Source organism: Corticium candelabrum, chromosome 14 (genome assembly GCF_963422355.1).
Source record: "Corticium candelabrum chromosome 14, ooCorCand1.1, whole genome shotgun sequence".
NCBI lineage: Eukaryota > Metazoa > Porifera > Homoscleromorpha > Homosclerophorida > Plakinidae > Corticium > Corticium candelabrum.
The window spans coordinates 1,855,650-1,877,576 of record NC_085098.1 but is presented as its reverse complement, the minus strand read 5'-3'; the positions used below and the strand labels follow the sequence as shown (position 1 = coordinate 1,877,576).

General features: G+C 41.1%; 1 protein-coding gene across 1 annotated transcript in view; it reads left to right on the top strand.

The window, feature by feature from the left end:
• Window positions 1–3,580: 3,580 nt before the first annotated feature.
• LOC134189351 (protein furry homolog-like) overlaps window positions 3,581–21,927 on the top strand; it is a 51,161-nt gene continuing 32,814 nt past the window's right edge. The window contains exons 1-9 of the mRNA XM_062657585.1: window positions 3,581–3,637; window positions 3,930–4,054; window positions 9,062–9,214; window positions 11,815–11,868; window positions 12,863–12,943; window positions 13,000–13,158; window positions 13,213–13,263; window positions 14,342–14,421; window positions 21,810–21,893. Coding sequence (XP_062513569.1) covers window positions 3,619–3,637; window positions 3,930–4,054; window positions 9,062–9,214; window positions 11,815–11,868; window positions 12,863–12,943; window positions 13,000–13,158; window positions 13,213–13,263; window positions 14,342–14,421; window positions 21,810–21,893 — 806 coding nt within the window. The 5' untranslated portion in view covers window positions 3,581–3,618. The remainder of the gene's footprint in view (window positions 3,638–3,929; window positions 4,055–9,061; window positions 9,215–11,814; window positions 11,869–12,862; window positions 12,944–12,999; window positions 13,159–13,212; window positions 13,264–14,341; window positions 14,422–21,809; window positions 21,894–21,927) is intronic.

The following is a 21,927-nucleotide window of genomic DNA, read 5'->3' as shown; positions in this document are numbered from 1 at the left end:
TGGAAGGTTATGTATCCTGTCAGAGGAAGAGAAAACTTGACCGCTTTCAGCCTTTGCATACAACTTGGTAAATCTGACGTGTGGGCTGGCAGGGCGCTGTGCTGCATGAAAAAGGTCATCGAAGGTTACCTCCATGCCCAGTCCATTTCTAAAAGAAATTCCGAGAGAAAAGTAATAGCATGGTACCTAGAAACTGTCTAGTCTGAGCCGTTCAAAAAACAACACTCGACAGTGCAATAAAGTATGGTAAAAGAAGGACACCACAATAAGTGGTGGACTGCTTCGCGAGAAGCTTACTCTAAACGGGCTGAATTGACTTCCGGTTTGTCTGTTGGTATGTCGCTATGTTTGTTTGTAACTATGTTTGTTTGTAAGCGTGTGTCGGGGAGTTTGTCGAGCCAATCAGCAATCGTTTTGGGACGCGAAACGTAGTTGACGTAATACTAGCTTGTCAGCGTGAATCACTCTCGGGAATTTGTTGAGCCAATCAGCCGTCCTTTGGGAGACCAACAATGAGTGACGTAACAATCCCGAGCATTATGACAGAAAAGCCGAGATGTCGTAAACCTCCATTTTACGGTCAAACTGTCGTCAAACCGAGAAGCGCAGAGTAAGGTTCAGGTAATAGTTGTATGCGCTTGTTACTTTTTACAAAAGAATGGCGAAACAAACAAATTCATTGTTCTTCAAGAAGCCAAGCTAAGGCCCCATGGGACTATGCATCTAGCTAAGCACCGTTGCATGCGCACCAAAAGCATGTCATCTGCGATCTCCAAGAGAGCAATATGTTCTAGGTAGGACTGATGATGAACGATCGACGTCGTCTTGCAAGAAAGATTCGTAGGAAACGTTGACGCTGCTTTCTTCTGGATCCGGTCGCTAGCTGTACATGACGTCGCTTCACAGTATTTTCTATGCAGCTAGGAGACGTACATCGATCTCTAGCTAAAACGAATTAGCGGAACGAAAGATGGCAACGGTTCAATAAAAGTATGATAATGATTGATAGTCCATCTCAATAGTTAATTAATTTATTAACTTCCAGTGATGCGAGAGTTGCGTAGCTGTGTGAATTCGAAGTAGTGTGGGACATTCATATGGTATTTAGTTAATTATCTTTAATCACATTGATAATCCCATGTGTTTTCAAAGAACTACTCTTTACCTTTTAGCAACAATTAAGCTAATGATTAATTAATGAAAATGACAATAAATAAACAAAATTTAATAAATATACATTAATTAATATTGACAATAAACACACACACACACACACACACACACACACACACACACACACACACACACACACACACACACACACACAATACGTCCTTCTGTCATTTGTGCTGAATTGCAAGTATCTATAGTGTGAGACATTGATTTAGCTAATTATCTTTAATCACATCGACACATCCCTGTGTTTTCAAAGAATTATACGTTCTAGCAACAAGACAATAATTAATTAATGATAATGACAATAGATAAACAAAATTTTAATAAAATTTGCATTAATATTCACAATAAATACACACACACACACACACACACACACACACACACACACACACACACACACACACACACACGCACACACACACACACCACACGCAAACACACGCACGCACACACGCACGCTCGTAGCTCTGAAGCGACGGTGTAAACACAGCTTCATTTTAATAACTCCTAGTTATCTGATCTGCAAATGGTTTTGACAGCAAACAAAAGTTTGGAGCTATGCTACCGTTAACAGACAGAACAAAAGCTGTGATAAAATTGGCAATGGACCCCTCTGTCCTTGTAATCAAAGTCCTAAACGAAATAACAAAGTTGTGCCCGAGGTTGACTGCAGGAGATGACCACAACTCCCTGCAGCTGTCGAAAATAAGGCTTACAGCTAATACGTAAGCTAGGCTCATTATACATATACAGTATATGTTGTCTAAAAAAAAGAAACAATTGCTGGCAGCTGTGAAATACATGTACATGTCTCAGACATATATAATGAGCTTTGTCTTACGTTGGTAAAAGTCTAGCTCCACTGAAATCAAATTGGGTACGGTCAAAAATTATTTTATTTTAATTGAGGTACTGAACATTAGGCTGAATTGATGAGCAAGAGACACTGCCAACATTCTCTTGATTCATAGCTAGTACAAGGTGTGACATCAAAACTCTAGTATAGGAGCATGTGTGAGATTGACATATAAGCCAAGACTTCTGTAAGTTGCCTGAAATCCACGCATTTGATAACTATTCATCAATCTGGTAAGAAAAATTAACAGCTTAATTGATTAGCAAACCACAGTCATCACATTACTTCAATTCAAACACTTTAACCCTCAAAACACGTGCGCAGACACGCTCAGGACACAAGGGTTAGTACTTCTACAGGCATACCCAGTCTCAGAATACAAATTCGTACTAATTATAGATAAACATATGACGTCAACAACTCTAGACTCACACACCTAGGCTATCACTCTTGCTAGTTAAGACCATTGACAATTAAACTTACAACACGATCGCAATCATCATCTTGTTGTACGCATGTGTGATTGCATAACAAATAAACGTTCAAACACCAAACCAAGCATCAATTTCTTGCAAGTCACGTGTGCAGTAACGTCAGTGTTTCTGTAATGAATCCAGCCTATTCACTATAAAATTCGTCGTATCCAGAAATCGTTCGACACAGTTCTTAAGACAAGTTTCAGTCTTGGGATCTAATCGTGGACCAGGTTTGTCGACACACTTACTCCAACAAACACCGGTAAATTGATGAACATTAGCCTGAAATCGAGCCTTCTGTTGTTCAATTTGAAGAAACCTTGCTATTTCTGGGTCCATTCCCGCCGCATCGTCTCCACCACCGCCGTAAGACATATCTCGCTGCTTTGATATCAATCAATCTAGTCTCGCGTAGCCAGACCCTTGACGAGTTGGGTCTGGCTACTCGATACTAATTTTAGCTCGGATGCAAGTGCTTTTTTTAGGTTGGCACAACGAAAGTCTGAACAATTGGTCTTAGAGATTTTGGGTTCCTACTTCGAAATAGAGGGTTCCTCTAGTACGGCTGACATACATAGATACTGTACATACATGAATCATGCTAGAGACATCCAGCAACCCTTCTATAACTTGCATTCTAGAATTACTCCCTGCCCAATGCTCTCGAAAACTTCCTGCACGCGCGTGTGTGTGCGTGCGTGTGTGTGTGTGTGTGTGTGTGTGTGTGTGTGTGTGTGTGTGTGTGTGTGTGTGTGTGTGTGTGTGTGTGTGTGTGCGTGCGTGTGTGCAACGTGAGTCACTGATACAGTCGGGAGTTCCACACCAACTTGTTGGGAAATTCGAGGAAATGGCTGTGCGCTCTGTCAGAGTCTCTCTCTCGTGTCAGCTGTGTGTAGGTGACAGATCGGCTTAGAATCGAGGCTTTGGGAAAAGGTTTAAAAAGTCGTAGCATACCTCATCGCCTGGCGGAATGTACTTGGAATGTACTTGTGCGGCATCTTGGTAGGAAACAGCCGGACTGTCTCATCCTTCGGATTCAATTGATATCAACTGTAGCATAGGCCTTCAGTGATTCTGTCGGCTTTCACGGAATTATCGACACATGCCATGTCTCAGGTCGCAGACGGTAAGCATCTGGGTTATGTACATCTCTGTGTAGGCCTATTTGTACCTATATATAGTGGCTTGGCTGGGTGTTGAGCTAGGGAAACATAACTCTAAGCTTACAGAGATAAACAGCACGTTCTCGACATAGGACGTGTAGTACGGCTTGCTGTCTGTCTTATTTAGTTTTATTGATATAGCATAGATTTGCTAGCGGTTGAGAGTGTCGTACAGAGTGTGAGAATCTGGTGGAGCTCGTCACTTTTTCTCTAACACGAATCATGTTGACATGACTAACATGCTCGTTTCATCAGATATTGAAAGGCCGGTTGACGGCGTCGAGACTGCTACTCCTAGAGCAGACGTGACGGAGTCCGAGGCGTCCATTGAAGTTGAGGAAAGATCTGTCGCTGGACAAACTGAGCAGCAACAACGCAAGGTATAAATTGTAGTGCAGTGGATGTTGTTGTAGGCCTAGGGCAGGTTTAGAATCGGAAACTGTTGCATTGAACTGAAGCTGTAGACTTCACTTCCAGTTTATTAGATGTGATGACATTAGTGGAATTTAATAAAATCATAAAATCAAATAGGAATATAGAGCGGAAGAAGAAAACCTTAGTGCGTTTTTCTTTGGAGATTTTCTTGACTAGCTATGCGATGAGTGTAGTTCAGGTCAGGCATGTATCAATTGTAACTGGCTGGCACCTGTGTGGTACTCTAGTGGTTTGAGTTCTGTCAATGGCACATTGTGCGTCACCTTGCTACAGTGTACCCTCCCTTATATCCAACCCTCTGTGGGCAACAGATCTGGTCGATCCCAGACCACGCTGTGTAGTCTCAAACCAGCAGACTGCTGACATTCTCCATAAATTTGAATGTTTAATTAAATGGCACATATCTTTCTTACATTTAAATGGCACAGCTAGTGATGCACTGCCAGTGCAAAGACACACATGTTACAGATATCGTATCTGAGTCTAAGCACTGAAAAACACTTCCGCAATTTAGTACGCAAAGCTACTCTTTTGAATAATAGTCAGTAACAGCTGTTTGCTATTGTGACTGCCCTGTTTATGAATTGCAATTTGTCTAGGCATGGGGATATAGGGTTAGGTCACAACACTTGTGTTCTAAAGGTTGCCATCTTTAATGATTGGCTTTTAATTCAACTAGTAACTTAGTTATCTGTCTCGACTAAGTGCTGGTTACTTTTGACAGTATAGGGTGTCTTGTTGATGCATTGTCAAGTTAATGGCTTTCAGACGATAATGTCTGCTGTTTATTTACTTGCAATATACTTTGTAACATGGATATGACAATAATAGTAATTCACAGCAGTTTTTCTATTTGAAGGGAAAGAGAAAGTTTTATGTAGAGTGTTTCACTTTAAATATGTCAATGTCCCCTGATTATGCATGGCGTGTTAATTACATGTAATTAGCTCCTCCTACTTTCTTTATGAGGTTTTCTTTCTATGCAGTCCGTCAGCCAACGTAGGGCCTCCGCTTTTATTTTCTAGCACGCTGGTGCGCACCCTCGCATATAGCTCCATGTGCTCCGCCACAACAAAAATAGGCATTTTATTGCAATACATAAGATTAAGATTCTTCGGCGGTCCAGGAAGACATGTGTTATATAGTATGACATACGGGCTCGTTGTTCGAACACCTGCGAAGTCAACAGCGTGATTTGAGACCTTGTTTGGGGAGAGGAAAGTTGCATGGTAAATGACATGCTAAGCCGGAAGTGGCAACTCAACTACGCACTGCAACACCGTTGAGTCGACACACCATTAGATGCGTTTCTCACTAGAAACATGTCTACCGTGCTATCATCGTACGGTGTTGTCAGAAAAGTAGATTCTTTGAGACGGCTGTGTGCTCATATCTACGAATGCCACTTGTTGTAATCACCTTGCATTACCGCTGATGCTAACGCCAGAAACGTAAGGTTACTGTACACTGTACAACTTGTCAAACTACTTGCTAGCGTATTCTACTGTTTAGCTTCTGTGTAATTAAATGTTGATCTGTCTTGAAAAGAATTGTCTGATGTAATACACAATGCTTGTCTATATCACAGCAACAAATTAGACTACTGAACGTGTCTAGTACAGTATATTCAGGTAATGACTCTAATCAATTAATTTAATTTTTATTAACTGTGTCTATTAATAATAAATTGCAGTTACATGCCTTTATAATTATTAGAAAATTGATCTCATTTGCATATACTTGTAGTACATACTCACTATTCCTCTAGTAAGAGACTCTCTCTGATGAACTTATGGTCGTGTGATAGTAATAGTTTGATAATAATTAATACTATACGTTAATGTTCACATTTTGTGACACAAGCAAGACTTGATTTTATGAGCAGTCACTATATCCACTGTTTCAACTCTTCTTTCGATTTTCTGGATTTCTGCAGTGGTGCCACATCTAGCACAAGACTGGCAATCTCTTCCAGGATGAATAGTTTCTCCACTTTTTTCTTCCCCTTAATAGATGCATATGTAGAGTAGGTATTAAATGCATGAACAAACAGTTCAGCCTCTACACCTCTTCAACATCAATCCCCTTGGCTAGTTATGACTCCTTATATTATCAGAACACTCACAACTATCAGCAAACTTGAAAATCAATTTGATAGAGTTACAGAAGAACAGAACAAGCGAACATCATGAACTCATATTACAAAGAAGTAAATGAATATCATAACTCGTTGAAAACAGCACTCAGCGCAAAGAAATCTCAACAGAGTAGCGATATCCCACCTTATAAGACTGCTGAGGCACAGAACCGCAGTTTCTACTTGACGATTCTTATTTCCATTACTGCACTGAGTGTGTCAAGTTTGGGGTCAGAAACCTCCCGTGTTTGTAGATGCACACCGGATTTTAGAATGCAGTAAAACGCGATCACATGCCCTCTTTACAATTTGCTAGGTTGTTGGTGAAAAAACGCCAAGAGACAGCAGTGTGCTCAAAAACTAGCGGGATGCTTCCACGTGATTAGTCGTAAATACGCCAGTCTATCGTCAGTTTCATTGGATAAGACTTAGCCAATATGTTGTCCTTTACGTGCACATCTTCTACAGACAGTGATCTTCACCCTAATGTCCTTATTTCCAGTAGATTTCCAAACGCGACCACGCCTAGAAAGGTGGAAAGCTCCCGGATATAAAAAAATAAATTCTAGCCTGGCCCCCGCAAAACCAAGTCTTGGCTGACGGACTGTATGGTGAATACCTATTGCACAGTTGAATCTGATGCTGTCATGATAAGAGTTATGATGTTACATGTTGATAGCGAGGATTCATATAATTAATTAAGCTCTGTCCAATAAGATGTCTTCAAGCATAGTTTGCACATGCAACAAAATTTACAGTTTACAAGATTTGAAGAATCTCACAGAAATATGTGAAGGAAGAAGAGTTGGAGAAGTTCTACTCACTGTCATCCTTTGTACTTTTGGCTTTCTTCTTGACAGACCAGATATGGAAACTTACCTAACTTTTGTCAGGAGACTAATGTAAAGTTTTTCAAAATTTGTTTTTTAGCACTTAGTTGTAGAAGCTCACTGCTAGTGATATTATCTAACAGGGTTGGCAATAATTATTTTTGTTATTATTGGTCGCAAAGTCAGAAGCATTTTGCACAACATCTGCCATGTTGTATCATGAGGCTGACGTAAAATGTCGTACCTATAATATACCTGAGCATCAGATACCATCTACTTTCTGCTTATATGCTGATCGTGGTGAAGGAGACCTTCCATAGAATAGAGAGTGATTCTGGTAGCAATGATGGCTGGAGGGCTAATGTGAGTCACTTAGTGAAAGGCCTCAATAAAATGTGAAAGACAAACTGAGGAGCGAAGCACAGACTGTCATTTTAGCTTGTGTAGTGGCAGTCAGCTTTTTGGCACATTTTTTCAGAGGAAAGCGGGCATTATCTAGGCTTTAGAGATGCTGATGAATTATGAAATTGTATGGAATGTGCTACAGTTTGAGATGTATGCTCCAGATGTGTGACCTTTTTCACTCTCTGGCTGTTCAATGCTGGTGTCATATTGTCATATTGTTACTATCCATAGTTGTACTTGAAACTGTCTTTTTATTGAAATCTCAATCTACTTTGATGTCAGTTCTTTTCAGGTAGCTGTTGTCACCAAGCAATGTCAATAGCTCATAACACTGGCAGACATTGAGTTATATGATGTCGAATTGGCTGTGTTTCCATTGATTTTGTATGACAGAAGTAACTATTTTCTGTAGATAGCTATGATATGTACTGTGTGCATCATGACCCTTATTAAGTCTTGACCTTTATCAACAGCATAATTTATTCTAGGAGAAGGAAGCTTAGCTCTTTGCCAACACACAGTTGTATCCAAAAGTGTCTTGGGACAGTTTTTGGTTGAAAGGGAATGATATACTTCCAAGTTTCTTGTGTGACGAAGCTTGTCATCTTGTTTAGATCTGTTATTTGTACTTATGCAATAGTTTTTCAATATGAACTTTGCTAACGCTTGCTAAGGTTACCATGTGCAAAGTTACTATTACCGTGAACTACCATTCGCACTAAAGTAATGTTTAAGGAGCCTACAACAGACACTATTAAATGCTACAGTAGAAAATGAAAAAGTTTGAGATGCTTACTGAATTTTTTGGTATGTGTTAATCTTCTAGTTTTGTCATTGTCACACTTAGTTTTGTCATTGTCACACTGTAGTTGTAATGTTAGGCATTGGTATGTGTAAGGGTATAGCGTGCTTTCATCTCTGTGGTGTGTGTCTGTGTGTGTGTGTGGGGGGGGGGGGGCGGGCGGTGGAGCAGAAGGTAGAGCGTTGGTGATGACATGTGGGATCTTGTATTCCGTGATGAGGGTTGGAGGTTCGATCCTGGTGGAGGCGACACTGTCGCAGTTTCCTTGGGCAAGAAACTCACCCACACTTGCTTCTCTCGACTCAGGAGTATAAATGAGTACCTTGTCATTGACTGGGGTGGACATGACCGCTGGCTTGGCAGCAACATCATGCAGCAGATGGGTACATGTGGGCCTTGATGTCCAGTCCCAGAGCTGCGCCATTGTCAGTGCCCCTGGATGACTCTGGCCAAGCTCCAGGTGGATTATAGCGCTGGCCCCGAGACTCCACATAGCGCATGGAGGCCCTGTCTCTAGCGGCAGGGGGAGCTATCTCCGCAACTGACCTCAAGGTCGACGTTGAAAGATGTGGAGGGCTTAACATTTGTCGACATTTTGTGTGTGTGTGTGTGTGTGTGTGTGTGTGTGTGTGTGTGTGTGTGTGTGTGTGTGTGTGTGTGTGTGTGTGTGTGTGTGTGTGTGTGTGTGTGTGTGTACTCTTCCGTTGTATTAATCTAAATTTGTTTTGTTTGCAATGGCTCTTTAGCTTTAATTTATTGTATTTTTATGTTGTTCTAGGTGTCTCTGAATACGTTGCCATGGGGAGCTCCTCTTCAACCTGCTCATGATGCTGATGAATATTCTCCTGGAGAGTTTGCTCTCAGAACCCTTTTTACCGAGTTTACTATTATGACATCAAAGAAACTTGACAGGGTGGCTAGTGAGTCATTGGTAAGAAGCCACTTGTGATTCTTTGTTGTACTGTACAATCGGAAAATATGGGTGTCAGTTGTTTGTTGTTGTTGTTGTTTCTGACATGGGTGTTGAGTCTCTGAAGAAACGAAGACATGCTTGATCATCGACACTAAACTATTGCTATTAATTAAAGGAACACTCCAAAGAACTGCACAGCATTAGTGCGTAGCCAAAATAGCGAGGTCCGGTGATTGAGGGAGTTCGCAGAAAGAGTTCCTGCGTACGGATGAGTGCTTCGTAAACTGTTAGAACAAGATTGGCGACAGCGCCCACTGTTTTTAACGTCGAAGAATCTTACAAAATGCCAATTCTCTCGAATGTTGCCGGACAGAAATAAATCGAATGTTGCCGGACAGAAATAAATCGCATGAAAAGAATGACCGGTCAGTCTGAAAGTAGCGTGACGGTTTCCACCGTTCTTGGAGTGACGGAAACAACAGAGAGACCATTTTGGAAACGTGATTACGTCAGTAAGGCCCACGTGATCTGATCATACGCGCAAAAAATTTGCTTCACTTGGCGGACGAAATTCTTGAAACTGCCCCATCAGTTTTTAAGTTTTTAAACGTTTTTAACGTACATCTGTCGGGTTTGCTCTGAGATGGCGCCCAGATACCCAACTTGGTTAGTATGGATTTCCCATTAGCGAGCGAAGGTGGAGCCAGCAGCTAGCGCATATCTTCAGAATGCTCCTTTAAAGGGGATTTTCAATGCATAAACTTGCAGGGCGGGCATTTTATTTTAGGTGCTTTATATCGAGGCTCTCGGATAATAAATCAGGTAGCGTTCTGGGGAGGGGCCTTGTTTAGGCCAGTCTTGGCCCAACAGCACACACACCTTTACTCAAGTTGCAACATCAACTTGATTAATGTCTTTGGCTCAAGCGAGTTGTCTGATGTCCAATTGTAAATGGATGAGTTTGTGATGGTGTGTTGAGTTTCCAACATCGGCTTGACTGGCCTCGCGGGCGTCAAAGCCTACAACGTCAGCTAGACTGACCTCTTGGGCACATGTACTTGGTGGCCATAACAGATGTTAAGCTTCCAACGTCACTTCGAGTGAACTCTTGGGCTCGAGCTATTTTTCTGATCTATTTCAGCTTGTGTGAGCTGACAGGGTAAAGCTGGCATTCACAAACCTTACTCACCTCTGGCACGTTGCCCTTTGGGTAAAGCCCACACTGTCTCATGTGTCAACACAGAATCACAGCTAGCGGACATGCTGCTTATGACGCGATGTAGTACGAGTGACCTTAACTCTGTTTCACTAACTGGTTGTGGTGTTCTGTGCAACTTGTTTGTGCAAGTGCTGAACTTCACATGTAATTACTAGGAGTCTGATACTGTCTGGACACTGTAGTGTTTTGACCAGGCTTAAGCTTCTGGTGCTTTCTTTCTGATATATTTGTTTCCGAAATAGAGATCTCAAACATTTTGACAGAGAGTTATTGAACTGTCACTAAAGTGTTCAGCGTCAAGGAAGTTGTTCGGATGTTGCTTGTGTTCTCATCACTATTTACCATTGCACAATATGTCTTCAAGTGCACTTGCGTGAAACAATTTGATCCATTTTGACTTTACACATAGTAACATATGGTGTGGTATAGCTCGATCTTGGTTTTATGGTTTAGCTTGAAGTAATTTAATATGAGCTAATTCTATATATAATTAGCTTGAGACCACACAGTGTACGCCGTGCTAAAGTATTATGTACTAGTTTTGAGGTAAGGGGTCGTTCAAACTTATTGACAATTTCGCGAGTGTACAAAGCGCACTCTTTTCTGAAGCCTTCCTCTGCCCTCCCCAAAGCGTATGCAACATTGTTCCATCTATTAGATTGTTGACGTGTGGTCTTCAGTGCTGCTGCATTGATACAGTTTTTTCTCCATTTCAGTTGACCCACTCGAATGATGTCAGCTCAAGGCTTTCGGTCGCTCAAGTGGACAAAGATGAAAACATTGAGAAAGTCGTGGTAGAAACAGCTGGGCTCTTTATGGACTACTGAAGTTCTAGAACAAAACTGCAATAGGCTGTCGCAGTCATGCATGTTTGTAAATTCCGTACATACGGGTGACTAGCACGGAAACAATGAATGATGCAATTCTGGCCAAGGAAAAGTGAAATTAGCATGAGCCATTTGCTAACGATCAACATTATAAATAAATAAAGCGTACAGAGGCCATAACCCCTCCCTCTTGCATGTGCTTTGTACACTCATGAAATTGTCAATAGATTTGAACAACTCCTAAAAAGGTTGAGCTGAATGGTCCAGTGTAAAGTATTATGTTGACATTTGGCGAATGTCTGTATTACCATAAATATACAGTAGTTCATTGTGTTCTGTACTGTGAAGTTGTAAGTGTGCTACTGTATTGGCACTGTATCTTATATCTTGCTCTACCAGGTATTTGGATATTGCTGATATGATGTATTTGGGGTGTGAACACTTGTTTGTCTGTTTTATGTAATTTTAAACAGTATGGTTGTGGTTGTTTGTGTTGGGAAGAAAGGTAGTGTTGCCTATCTCTGTTGATGATCAAGTGTTGTTGATCTTTAGCATGTTTTATGCTTGTGTAGGAAAGGTCGATCTCCAAATCCATGCAGCGTGGAGAAGATGCTCAGTTTGATCAGGTTGACAAATGCTATGTACATATGCAGTATATCCTAAGTCTTGGAACTTTGTTTGTAAAGTGATGCTATCTTCAACAAAGCTTGTTCTGTGTTTGTGTTTGTGCATGCATGTGTGTGTGTGTGTGTGTGTGTGTGTGTGTGTGTGTGTGTGTGTGTGTGTGTGTGTGTGTGTGTGTGTGTGTATGTGCATGCGTGCGTGTGTATGTGTGTGTGTGTGTGTGTGTGTGTGTGTGTGTGTGTGTGTGTGTGTGTGTGTGCAGTGTGTGTGTGTGTGTGTGTGTGTGTGTGTGTGTGTGTGTGTGTGTGTGTGTGTGCAGTGTGTGATGGGACATTGATAGAAAACGTCACGAGTGTAGTGCAGAATGCCAGAAACGATCCACTAACAGCAAGGCGCAGTCTAGTGTACTCTGTGCAATCGATGGTTCCTGAGTCGAGGCGGATGTATAGTTTACAAGACTAATACGATACAATGTAGTTTTAGTTCTTTGATTTTGTTCCTCTTTTGAGGGGTAGCATGATCATTCTTTATTATGGCAGCGATGCAGGAGGAGGATTTGAGTGTGTTGTGTGGTGTGTGTGTGCTTGTTTAGTTTATATGCAGATACTGTAATAAAGCCGCGATTATTTCTAAGCCAAATTGGAATTCAGGCTAGGCTTCCATAGCCATTTCAACAGGCAAGGTTCACCAAGGTATAGACGTGACTACCTTATACCACTAAATAGCAGTCGTAGACATGATTACCGTGAGCTACCAGTTATAAGAGAGTGTAGCAACACCAGATTCTTCTTTGTTTTCATTGCCGGTGTCATTGAACACTACATGCACATGCTAACACATGTGCACGTGCACATGCAAGTATGTGTGCTGAGTGTCTTGAGTAGATAAAAGCGACATCATGGTAGTTGAAATGTTTGATGTTGGTGATAGTGCCTTTTCCATGTCACTATGTAATAGTTTTGTCTGTGCTTTTTGTAAAATTGCTGTTTAATGTAGCTACTTGATTCACTTGCGGCTGTCTCTGAGCATTGCCTTCCATCTGTTCTACGAGTTCTCATAGAGTGGCACAGTAAACAGGTCGATTGCTATTTGCAGTTGTTATTTTGAGTACTGATGGGCTTTTGTATCATTAGACGTCGAGACAAGCTGCTGAGCGTTTGCTGTTGCATTCTGCTCAAGTATTAGGCCATAGATGGTCACATGCTGGTGGAGGGTGGGAGTCACCACGCATGTCAGCCAGAGAAATTAGAGACTTGGAGAAGGAGAAGGATTTTATGGTGCAGAGAAGAGAGGTGGATATGCTTAATGTTTCACTGATGAATCAAGCTTGTAGTTTGTGTGTGTAGTTGGCTGTGGACTTTCTGTTTTGCTTGGCTGCAATTAGTGTTTTAGAGAAGGTGAGAAGTTAAAATTTTGTGTTTGGGAGAGAGTTTGATTCTACTTGTAGGTTAATGCTTAGTTTTGTAAAATGCATCAGACCTATCTTTGCAAGACTAAATTGTTTATTTTATAGGAGGCTTATTAATGCAGTAGATCGCTTATGAAGCGTGGTTATTTTAGTCTTTTAATTGATGGGAGATTTTAGGCTGATAGTATGCATTAGGTTTTCTAGGTTTGCAGTTGACATTGTCCATTTTATACAGTACAACTCTAGCTCCTACTAACCTGAGTGTGTATTTTGTCTACAATCGTATAGATCTATAAGTATAAAGTGTGGCAAAGTCAGAGCTTTCCAGTATAACTATAGTCAGTGCTCATGACTGATGAATTGTGGTACACACGTATCAGTGTATGTATGATGTCTTCTTCATTTTGATATTGAAAGAACATTTGTGTTTGATGGTTTAGAGTGCTATTGAGAACTAACATTATTGAAGCAGACTGGCATTCTAAGTGCCAAATAAAGAACTGGCTTAACGTATAATAGCTTGTACAATGGTGATTATAAGAAAATTGATTGATTTGAATATTAACATCTTTTTTCATTTGGTGCTGTTTGGAGTGTGACTGAGTGTTCTAAAGTACATTTAACTTATCAAAGTTTGTAAGTATAATGATCTGCTTGAAATTTTCCAAGCCTTTGATTGAGCCATTTTTGGTATCATAGTTGTGCCCACTACAAAGCCAAGGCCAACAAAGGCTTAGAAGGATGTCTAATGCATGCTTTGATTGCTTTATAGAGGTGCGCCTGTATATGCTGCATAGGATATGCACATGATTATTAATGAATGTAATTTTGTAGTTGTGAGTACTTTCTCTTTTTTAACATGAACGCCGTGTACTTGGGTTGTACACACTGTTTCTTTGTGACTGACACTTCCTTTTACAGACATAGAGGGTGTTAGTGCACTTGCAAAGTAAAATACTGTACATTTTGTAAAGTATGGATAGACCAAGTTGAGTTGTTTTTTTTTAGTTTTCTTATCGATGAGTATGTTGTTGTTTATTTGTATACCTACTGTGTGTTCTGTATAGCTGCCACTCCATCCATGTCCAGATGATGTGCTCAACGCTGTTGAAGATATGGCTTTTAAACATTTCAAACAGAAGGAGAAGTCAGTGCAACTGGGTTATTGTTGTTGTTTGAAGTTTAGAGCCAATTGTTTTGAAACAAGTCATGTGATTTGTAGGCGGGGAAATTTTGGCGACCGTATTAAGTTAATTTGGCAATTATTCATGATTTGCCAAAATTGGAATTTGTCAATATTTTGGAACATCCTATTGTGCATGTGCATACTTGTAGTTAGGAAATAGCACTACAAAAGTATTATCAGCGAAAGTCACGGCATTTGCTTTAAATGTCAAGATGTAGGATACCTCTAAACCTCTCTGAGAAAGCTTTAAGGAGAAGCCCTACTTCTAGAGACGGTCAATCAAGTGTTTTAGGTAGCGTATTTACTACCCTGTCATTGTAAGAAAGCGTGCAGACTGCAGATATGTTGCTTGGGATGTGTTCGACAACTTTACTTCTACGTGTTACTGCCCTGCTTAGCTCTTGATCTGTGGAAAGGCTGTACATGTCGAGGTAAATATGACGACTGCAGATACAGCTTTGAACTTCGTAGGTTTCTGTGCAGTCCCACATAGTGGGCTGCATTCGTCTCCACATGCGTCTATTACTTGCCTCGAAATGCCAGACTTACGGCACAAAGAGAAAGAACACATCTAGTGATATCATACTTTGATGGAACTTGTATATTGCCAAATTAGTATTTGCCAAAATTTAAAAATAGGCATTATGGACCATTTTGCCAAATGTTATTGTCACCAAACTTTCCTGGTCTACAGTATTTATTATTTTGCTTTGTGTCAGCTATGTCTTGTTTGCACTCTCACCAAATTTGCAATCTTTGGGAATGAAAGCCAAAGACGTGTACTGTTTGCACTTTTGTTTCTCTGATTTCATAGTCTTAGTGTTTGTTAAGACTTCTTGGGGCAATAAAGTTATAACTGAGACTAGTAGAAACGTAAAGTACATTTCTTTAGCTTTTATTAAAGGGTAACTGCAACGCAAAAATCAAAATTTTATTATGTTGGAAATCAATATTTCTAGTTGCATGCGTGACAGGAAAATAGTTTTAGATTTTTAGGGTAAGTCTCTTTGCTGAGAAATAGCGGTCAAAGTTGCTTCTGGTTCTTCGAGTTCCGGTAAGGGCTTGGTGTAGTGTACATGTCACAGAGGGGAGACTCCATGCAAGCGTGTACTGTAAACAAAGGAATCTGTGGCGAAAGCATGGTTGGGTGTAGCCTCAAACTTCCAGACCATAGAGAGTGCACAGCGCGCGAACTCTAGTCTGGACCAGAACGGTACTAAAATGATTTCGGAAATAGCTTTCTAAGCCAATCAGCATCTTAGAACCGGAATGTCGGTTGTAAATTCTAATTGGTTTAGCAATAATTGGTTTAGCAATAATTGGTTATGTAACTGCCATAGCTCTGATTGAATGCGTGTGAAATCCTCGTGGGTGGCTAAGTGCAAGCCAGAGCCTTGATGAAGACTCTAGTGCACGTACACATCTTAGTTTCAGCTTCAGTTCTTCGATATTTTCAAGCTTGCTGTGAGAGGACATGCACAGCAGTATCGCTAGACCATCACCTTTGACAACTGGTCGAGTGCTAGTCTCGCTAGTCGAGCAGTTAGAGTAGCTATCGATCTGCCAAATAATCAAAGAGTCATGGTTTCGTGCTGCCTACCAAGACATTACCGCAAACACTGCAGACGTCTCTTCTTCGTTCGTGAGATCTCATGGCATTTACAAATGATATGTTGATCTAGGTAAACGATCCTATGCTGTTAGACTACCATTTAGCTTCGCTTTTGATAAGTACTGTACTTCTGAAATCATTTTAGTAGCGTTGTGGTCCAGACTAGAGTTCGCACGCTCTCTGGTCTGGAAATTTGAGGCTAGGTTGGGTGCTGCGTGGCTGCTTGATGCACCAATTCTCGCAAGTCGTACGCAAGCGTGTTTCAATTTTCGAAGATCCCCAAGCTAAGAAAAGAGTGGGAATCGCAACTAAGGAGGACAAGAGACGTTTGTGTCGTCCGGGTGACTACCACTGAGTACGACGCGTCCTGCTGAGTGGACAGGACTCTGTAGTAGCCACTTTAAGCCTGATTGCTTCGTGGTACAGCCAGGTCTATTCAAAGAGCTTGGTCTGGGTTGTAAAAGAGCGAAATTGAGGCCACCATTTTCCATCTAGGACTACCTGCTTCCACACTTCAAGATATCGTAGCACTCTGGAACCTTTGCAAAGAAAAGGAGAGCTGCATTTGAGAAGCGGGAAAATAAGGGTGAGGAAGAATCTTGTGCAGAACTAAAACTACTGCAATGGCTAGGAGAGGTCAGTTTTGAGGAGACTTCTAGTGACTAGACTGTGCATGTATAGGTGCTCATCATGTGTAGTGAATGCACTCGTAGCATTACAATACTGTGTGAAGTCAAACCCTGTGTCAACGTGAATTCAATGCACGAACATCAACTCATTTGTTCTCTTTCTCACAGCATTAGCTAATTTTGCATGAGCTCACTAGTACAATGTCCATAACTGTCGCTAGTATATATCTTTGACATTATTATCGCGTCATTATTTGAGACAACCTCATATACATTTTGACAACACGCGCACTCCACACAAATATGTATCCATCTTCTTACAACGATTGACCGCAGTAGGTTTTAATTTCCAGACCAGAGAGCGCTCGAACTCTAGTCTGGACCAAAACGATACTAAATTGATTTCTGAAGTACTTATCAAAAGCCGATGCTAAATGGTAGTCTAACAGCCTAGGATCGTATTACCTAGTTCAATAATGAGATGGAAAGACTGTACTTTTGCATTACGTAAACAAATCATCTGTAAATGCCATGAGATCTCATGAACAAAGAAGAGACATCTGTCGTGTTTGCAGCGATATCTTGGTGGATGGCATGAAACGACGACTCTTTGATGCTTTGGCAGAACGCTAGCTAGTCTAACCGCTCGACTAGCGAGGCTACTGCTCGACCAGTTGTCAAAGGTGATGGTCTAGCGACGCTGCTGTGCATGTCCTGTCACCGCAAGCTTGAAAAGATCGAAGAACTGAAGCTGAAACTAAAGCGAAGACGCGTGCATGCGCCAGAGTGTACATTCATGGCCCCGGCATGTACTTCACCACCCAGCAGGATTTCACACGTGCGTATTTAGTGTTAGTGCACTTAGCATAACCAATTACTGCTAAGCCAATCAGAATTTACAACCGACATTCTGGTTCTAAGACACTGGTTGGCTTAGAAGGCTATTTCTGAAATCATTTTAGTACTGTTCTGGTCCAGACTAGAGTTCTCACGCTTTGCATGTTCTCTGGTCTGGAAGTTTGAGGCTACGACTGCAGCTACACCTGTGATGGTTGTTTACTTTCCCGGATATGCATCGATTACGTTTGCTACTTCTACTTCTACTTACAATGGTGGCAGGCTATCGGGTGGCCTGTCCTCTTTCTTGTTGACTTCCAAGGCAGCAGGCGATCTCTCAGCTTCAGCGACACTGCCGCTGAACTCGAACTTGTATGGTCTAATGGCTCCCAGCAGATCTTTCTCATCCTGCTATTCATGCAATGACAGAACGTTATCATCACTTAAAAACCTCTGGAGGGCTCTTCAGAAGAATAACTATCGCTGTCATCACCTCTGCCATAGTAGTGTTGCCTTGGATATGAAGATGTAGTCATTTTACAGGTCACTGACGCGTCTCTCCTCTGTGACGTGTACACTACGCCACGCCCATTAACTTGAAGAACCGGAAGTAACTTTGACCTGCTATTTCTCAGTGAAGACTTAACTTAAAATTCTAAAACTATTTTTCTGTCGTGTATGCAACTAGAACTATCAATTTTCAACATAAAAGAATTTTGATTTTTGCGTTGCAGTTACCCTTTAATCATTTAATTAACATACTCTCACTTTTATTTGCTTGGTGTGTGTGTGTGTGTGTGTGTGTGTGTGTGTGTGTGTGTGTGTGTGTGTGTGTGTGTGTGTGTGTGTGTGTGTGTGTGTGTAGGCCTTTGTAGCTCCAGTGTTAAGAGAGTCACATTGGTGAGCAGAAACATCTGGTACCTTTGGGTTGCAGGTTCAAGTCTGGGATGAGCATGGGTGTAATTCCCTTGGGCAAGGAACTCACACACACAATTGCTTCTCTTGACTCAGGAGTAGAAATGAGTACTTGGTCTTTGTGGGGATGGACAAGATTGTTGGCTTCGCAAAAATAACATTGTACTGCGATGGATTACATGTGGGTTTGGGATCCAGTCCCAAAGCTGCGCCATTGTCAGTGCCCTTGGATACCACTGGCTGAAATGCCAAGTGGATAGTCGGTGCTGGACAGGAAACTCCATGTAGTGTACCAGCCTCTGTCTAATACTGAGAAGGGGAAGCTATTTTCGGATTTGAAATTGGAAGAGCTTAACTATTTGTTCATTTTGTATGTGGGCTTTGTGGTGGTGGGGTTAGTCCAAGCTGAGGCTGAAACTGTTCTTAAACAGTAATGCATTTTAAATCATATGTAATTTACAACATTGTGGATGTAGGCCATAATTGAAGCTATGCATCTTGTGCACAACTTAAAGGAGAACTCTCACCAAAATCAACTATCTCTCAGATGAAAGCTGTCACTTCATGACACAACCCTTTGCAACCGTTTACTGCAGAAGTTTACTGTAACGAAGAAATAAAGCATTGAAATTACCTGCGTAGGCGTGTTTAGTACCCGTTTGTGGTGTATGCGTAACTCTGATTGTTGGTTAGCAAGGAAGACCGATATCTGTGTACATTTCAAGGTAAGGATTGTGAGACATATGGTGTCAAGTTGTGATTTATTAACCAAAACCTAAAGTAGTTGCTTCGAGAGAGTAAGACTTTGTGTACATACGGGGAATTGTCTGAACAACTCGTTGCCAATTCTCTGCTTCTGTGGCTGTCTGGACCGTAGGTTTCCTGCAGGAAGATACCAGGCCTTGCATCTTTCTTTCAACAAGTTTTAGTATTTGGTGAGAGTTCTCCTTTAGTTGTGAGGAGCATATCTAAGGTGGGCAGAAAAGTGTTGCTATCATAGCCTATGTATGTATGTTAGTACATGTGCTTGGTTTTGTCACCTAGGGGAATGCAAAATGTTCTACTTTACTACCTTGCTTTCATCTGCACGTTATTAATGTGAATTTTACCAGAGAGCCATTATACTTTGACGTATAAACATCATCATACTACTATACATAAGTAAGCTAGATTTACCACAAAACCCTAGCATTGTGCCCAGTTGTTTTTTCTCGTACTGTGGCTTTGTTAACGTTTTCTGTGGTAGGTGTTGGTTACACATAGAAATGATTATGTTTACACTCAGGTGAAATGTATATTGGATGTTACTGCTGACCTTGGATCATTTTTTGCTTTAGCATGTGGACATACTTCTCCTCATTCCATTTTGCAACAACATTGACACAATTTCTCTTTATTGTGTTTTGCTGCAATGGTAGCCTCAGATTACCTGTACGACTAACATACATTGTTCTATAATGGCAACTCATTCTATAACAGCATGCCATTACAGCTACCAGCTATAGTTGTAGTAATTCTGGTAAAATCCATTTATAACAGCATGCCATTGTAAGCGAGGTAATACAATATCATAAAGCAGACTTTCTGTCACATGTCACATGTCGTAAGGTCCGTTCACAACAAAACTGATGCACTGTCAGCAATGAAAGTAGATTACGATTTTGCAGTGTTGAACTAGTTGTTATTGTAGTGATTGTCTGCTACTATGCAGCAGCGTTGTCTTCGGGTAAGCACAATGCTAGAAAGTGTGAATAACATGCAGCTCTGTCTTACTAGAACGGATCAAATATTGGATATGGAAATTTGACCTGGTTTCTGCAGTGAAATAGCAACCTGTAGTGGCATCTTAGTGAAATTGTTTTTAGTTATTAAAGTGATGTGTCAGCAGAAGTTCACGTGTTACTTAATTAACTTAATGGTCTAACGTGTAACAGTCATATTTAATGTTCATCTAGACACCTACAGCACTGGTGACACTGACCAGTTTTTTCAAAAGCTGAACTGTCATGTTTTCTTGTTTTTTGACAGTAGTTACAAAAATTACATTCAGATTGTGGCAAGTACCAACAGCAGCCCTTTTTCTCTCAGTTTTATCAGGGATGACTAATTAGTAGTAGATTACACAGAAAAACACGACAGGCCTATGTTTACTCAGGAGGTTGGCTATTTTTGTGCACACTGCGTGGATGTGTTGTACTCTCACACATGGTGACACCTGAGGATTGATTGCTTTGAATGATTGATCATTACTAGTTTTGTGAAGTGGCGGAACTTCCAGGCACTGTGGGAAGGTTTGTTGAAACTCCTAACTTTTATGCCATTTAGGCTTGGTGTGTGTGTGTTTGTGTGTGTGTGTGTGTGTGTGTGTGTGTGTGTGTGTGTGTGTGTGTGTGTGTGCGTGTGTGCATGTGCACGCGTGTGAGTGCGTGTGCGTGCATACGTGCACGTATGCATGCACACATTAAGTGGACAAGCAGAAATCCAGATATATCAATGATGTGTATCATCAAAGATCTGAAACTGTTTCTTGTGACAACACAATATCTTGAATCTTACACACTTTTTAATTAAAGTTGCATAAATGATTGCTTGAGAGTATGTGCTCACTTGCTGAACTGGTTCTGTCTCATGAAACTGTATAAAGGGACAATATTGTATATGTAAATGTACCATTTTTAAGGCTGGTTCACAATATGCAACGGAGAGCAATCCGTTTTGTTTTGTCAAACCACATCAAAGGCGCCACTCGAGACAGACGACGGACAGATTGCTTGACGGAGCATTGACGGACGGATAGAATCGATTCTATTTTGTCCACTCTGTCAGAAGTTGATGGACTGCAATAGGAAATGATTAGGTACTGTTACTCAGTCAGCGAAGTGCAAAATGAGGATTGTGTAATCATGCAGCACAGGAATGGTAATTATCGGAACGGGACTTACACGTATTGTGAACACGACGGAGAGCTGACTGTCACGTCTTCGTCGCATATTATGAACCAGCCTTAAGACTAACAATCTTATTGGGAATTTGGGCCTACGGTATGCAAAGCTGTTGTTCTGTAGATGTTGGTACAGACTCGATTTCATATCTTATTAGATATAGCAGCAGCATTTTACTATGTGTTTTGCGTACAGACAGTATGTTACAGAGGACTTGCAGTCATTTGTAGTCTGTTAGTAGGATAGTACCCTACAGCAGAAGAAAGATGAAACACACGTATGACTTAGTTGTAATCTTGTTTCATTGACAAATTTTGATGCTACGTACTCAGTAATGCTTATTTGTATTGAAATCTGGACAGCAGTATTGCTGTCAATCTACTTGCCTATGTAGATGGTTGATTTTGTGTGTAGTTACACTTCTGGACCAAATGCAGTCAATGGCAGGCGGATTGCAGATCTCTTTGCCGAGGTTATTGGAGTGATGTCTCAAGCTCGGTGAGGTTGTTGTGTTAGGACCAAGTTTTGCTCA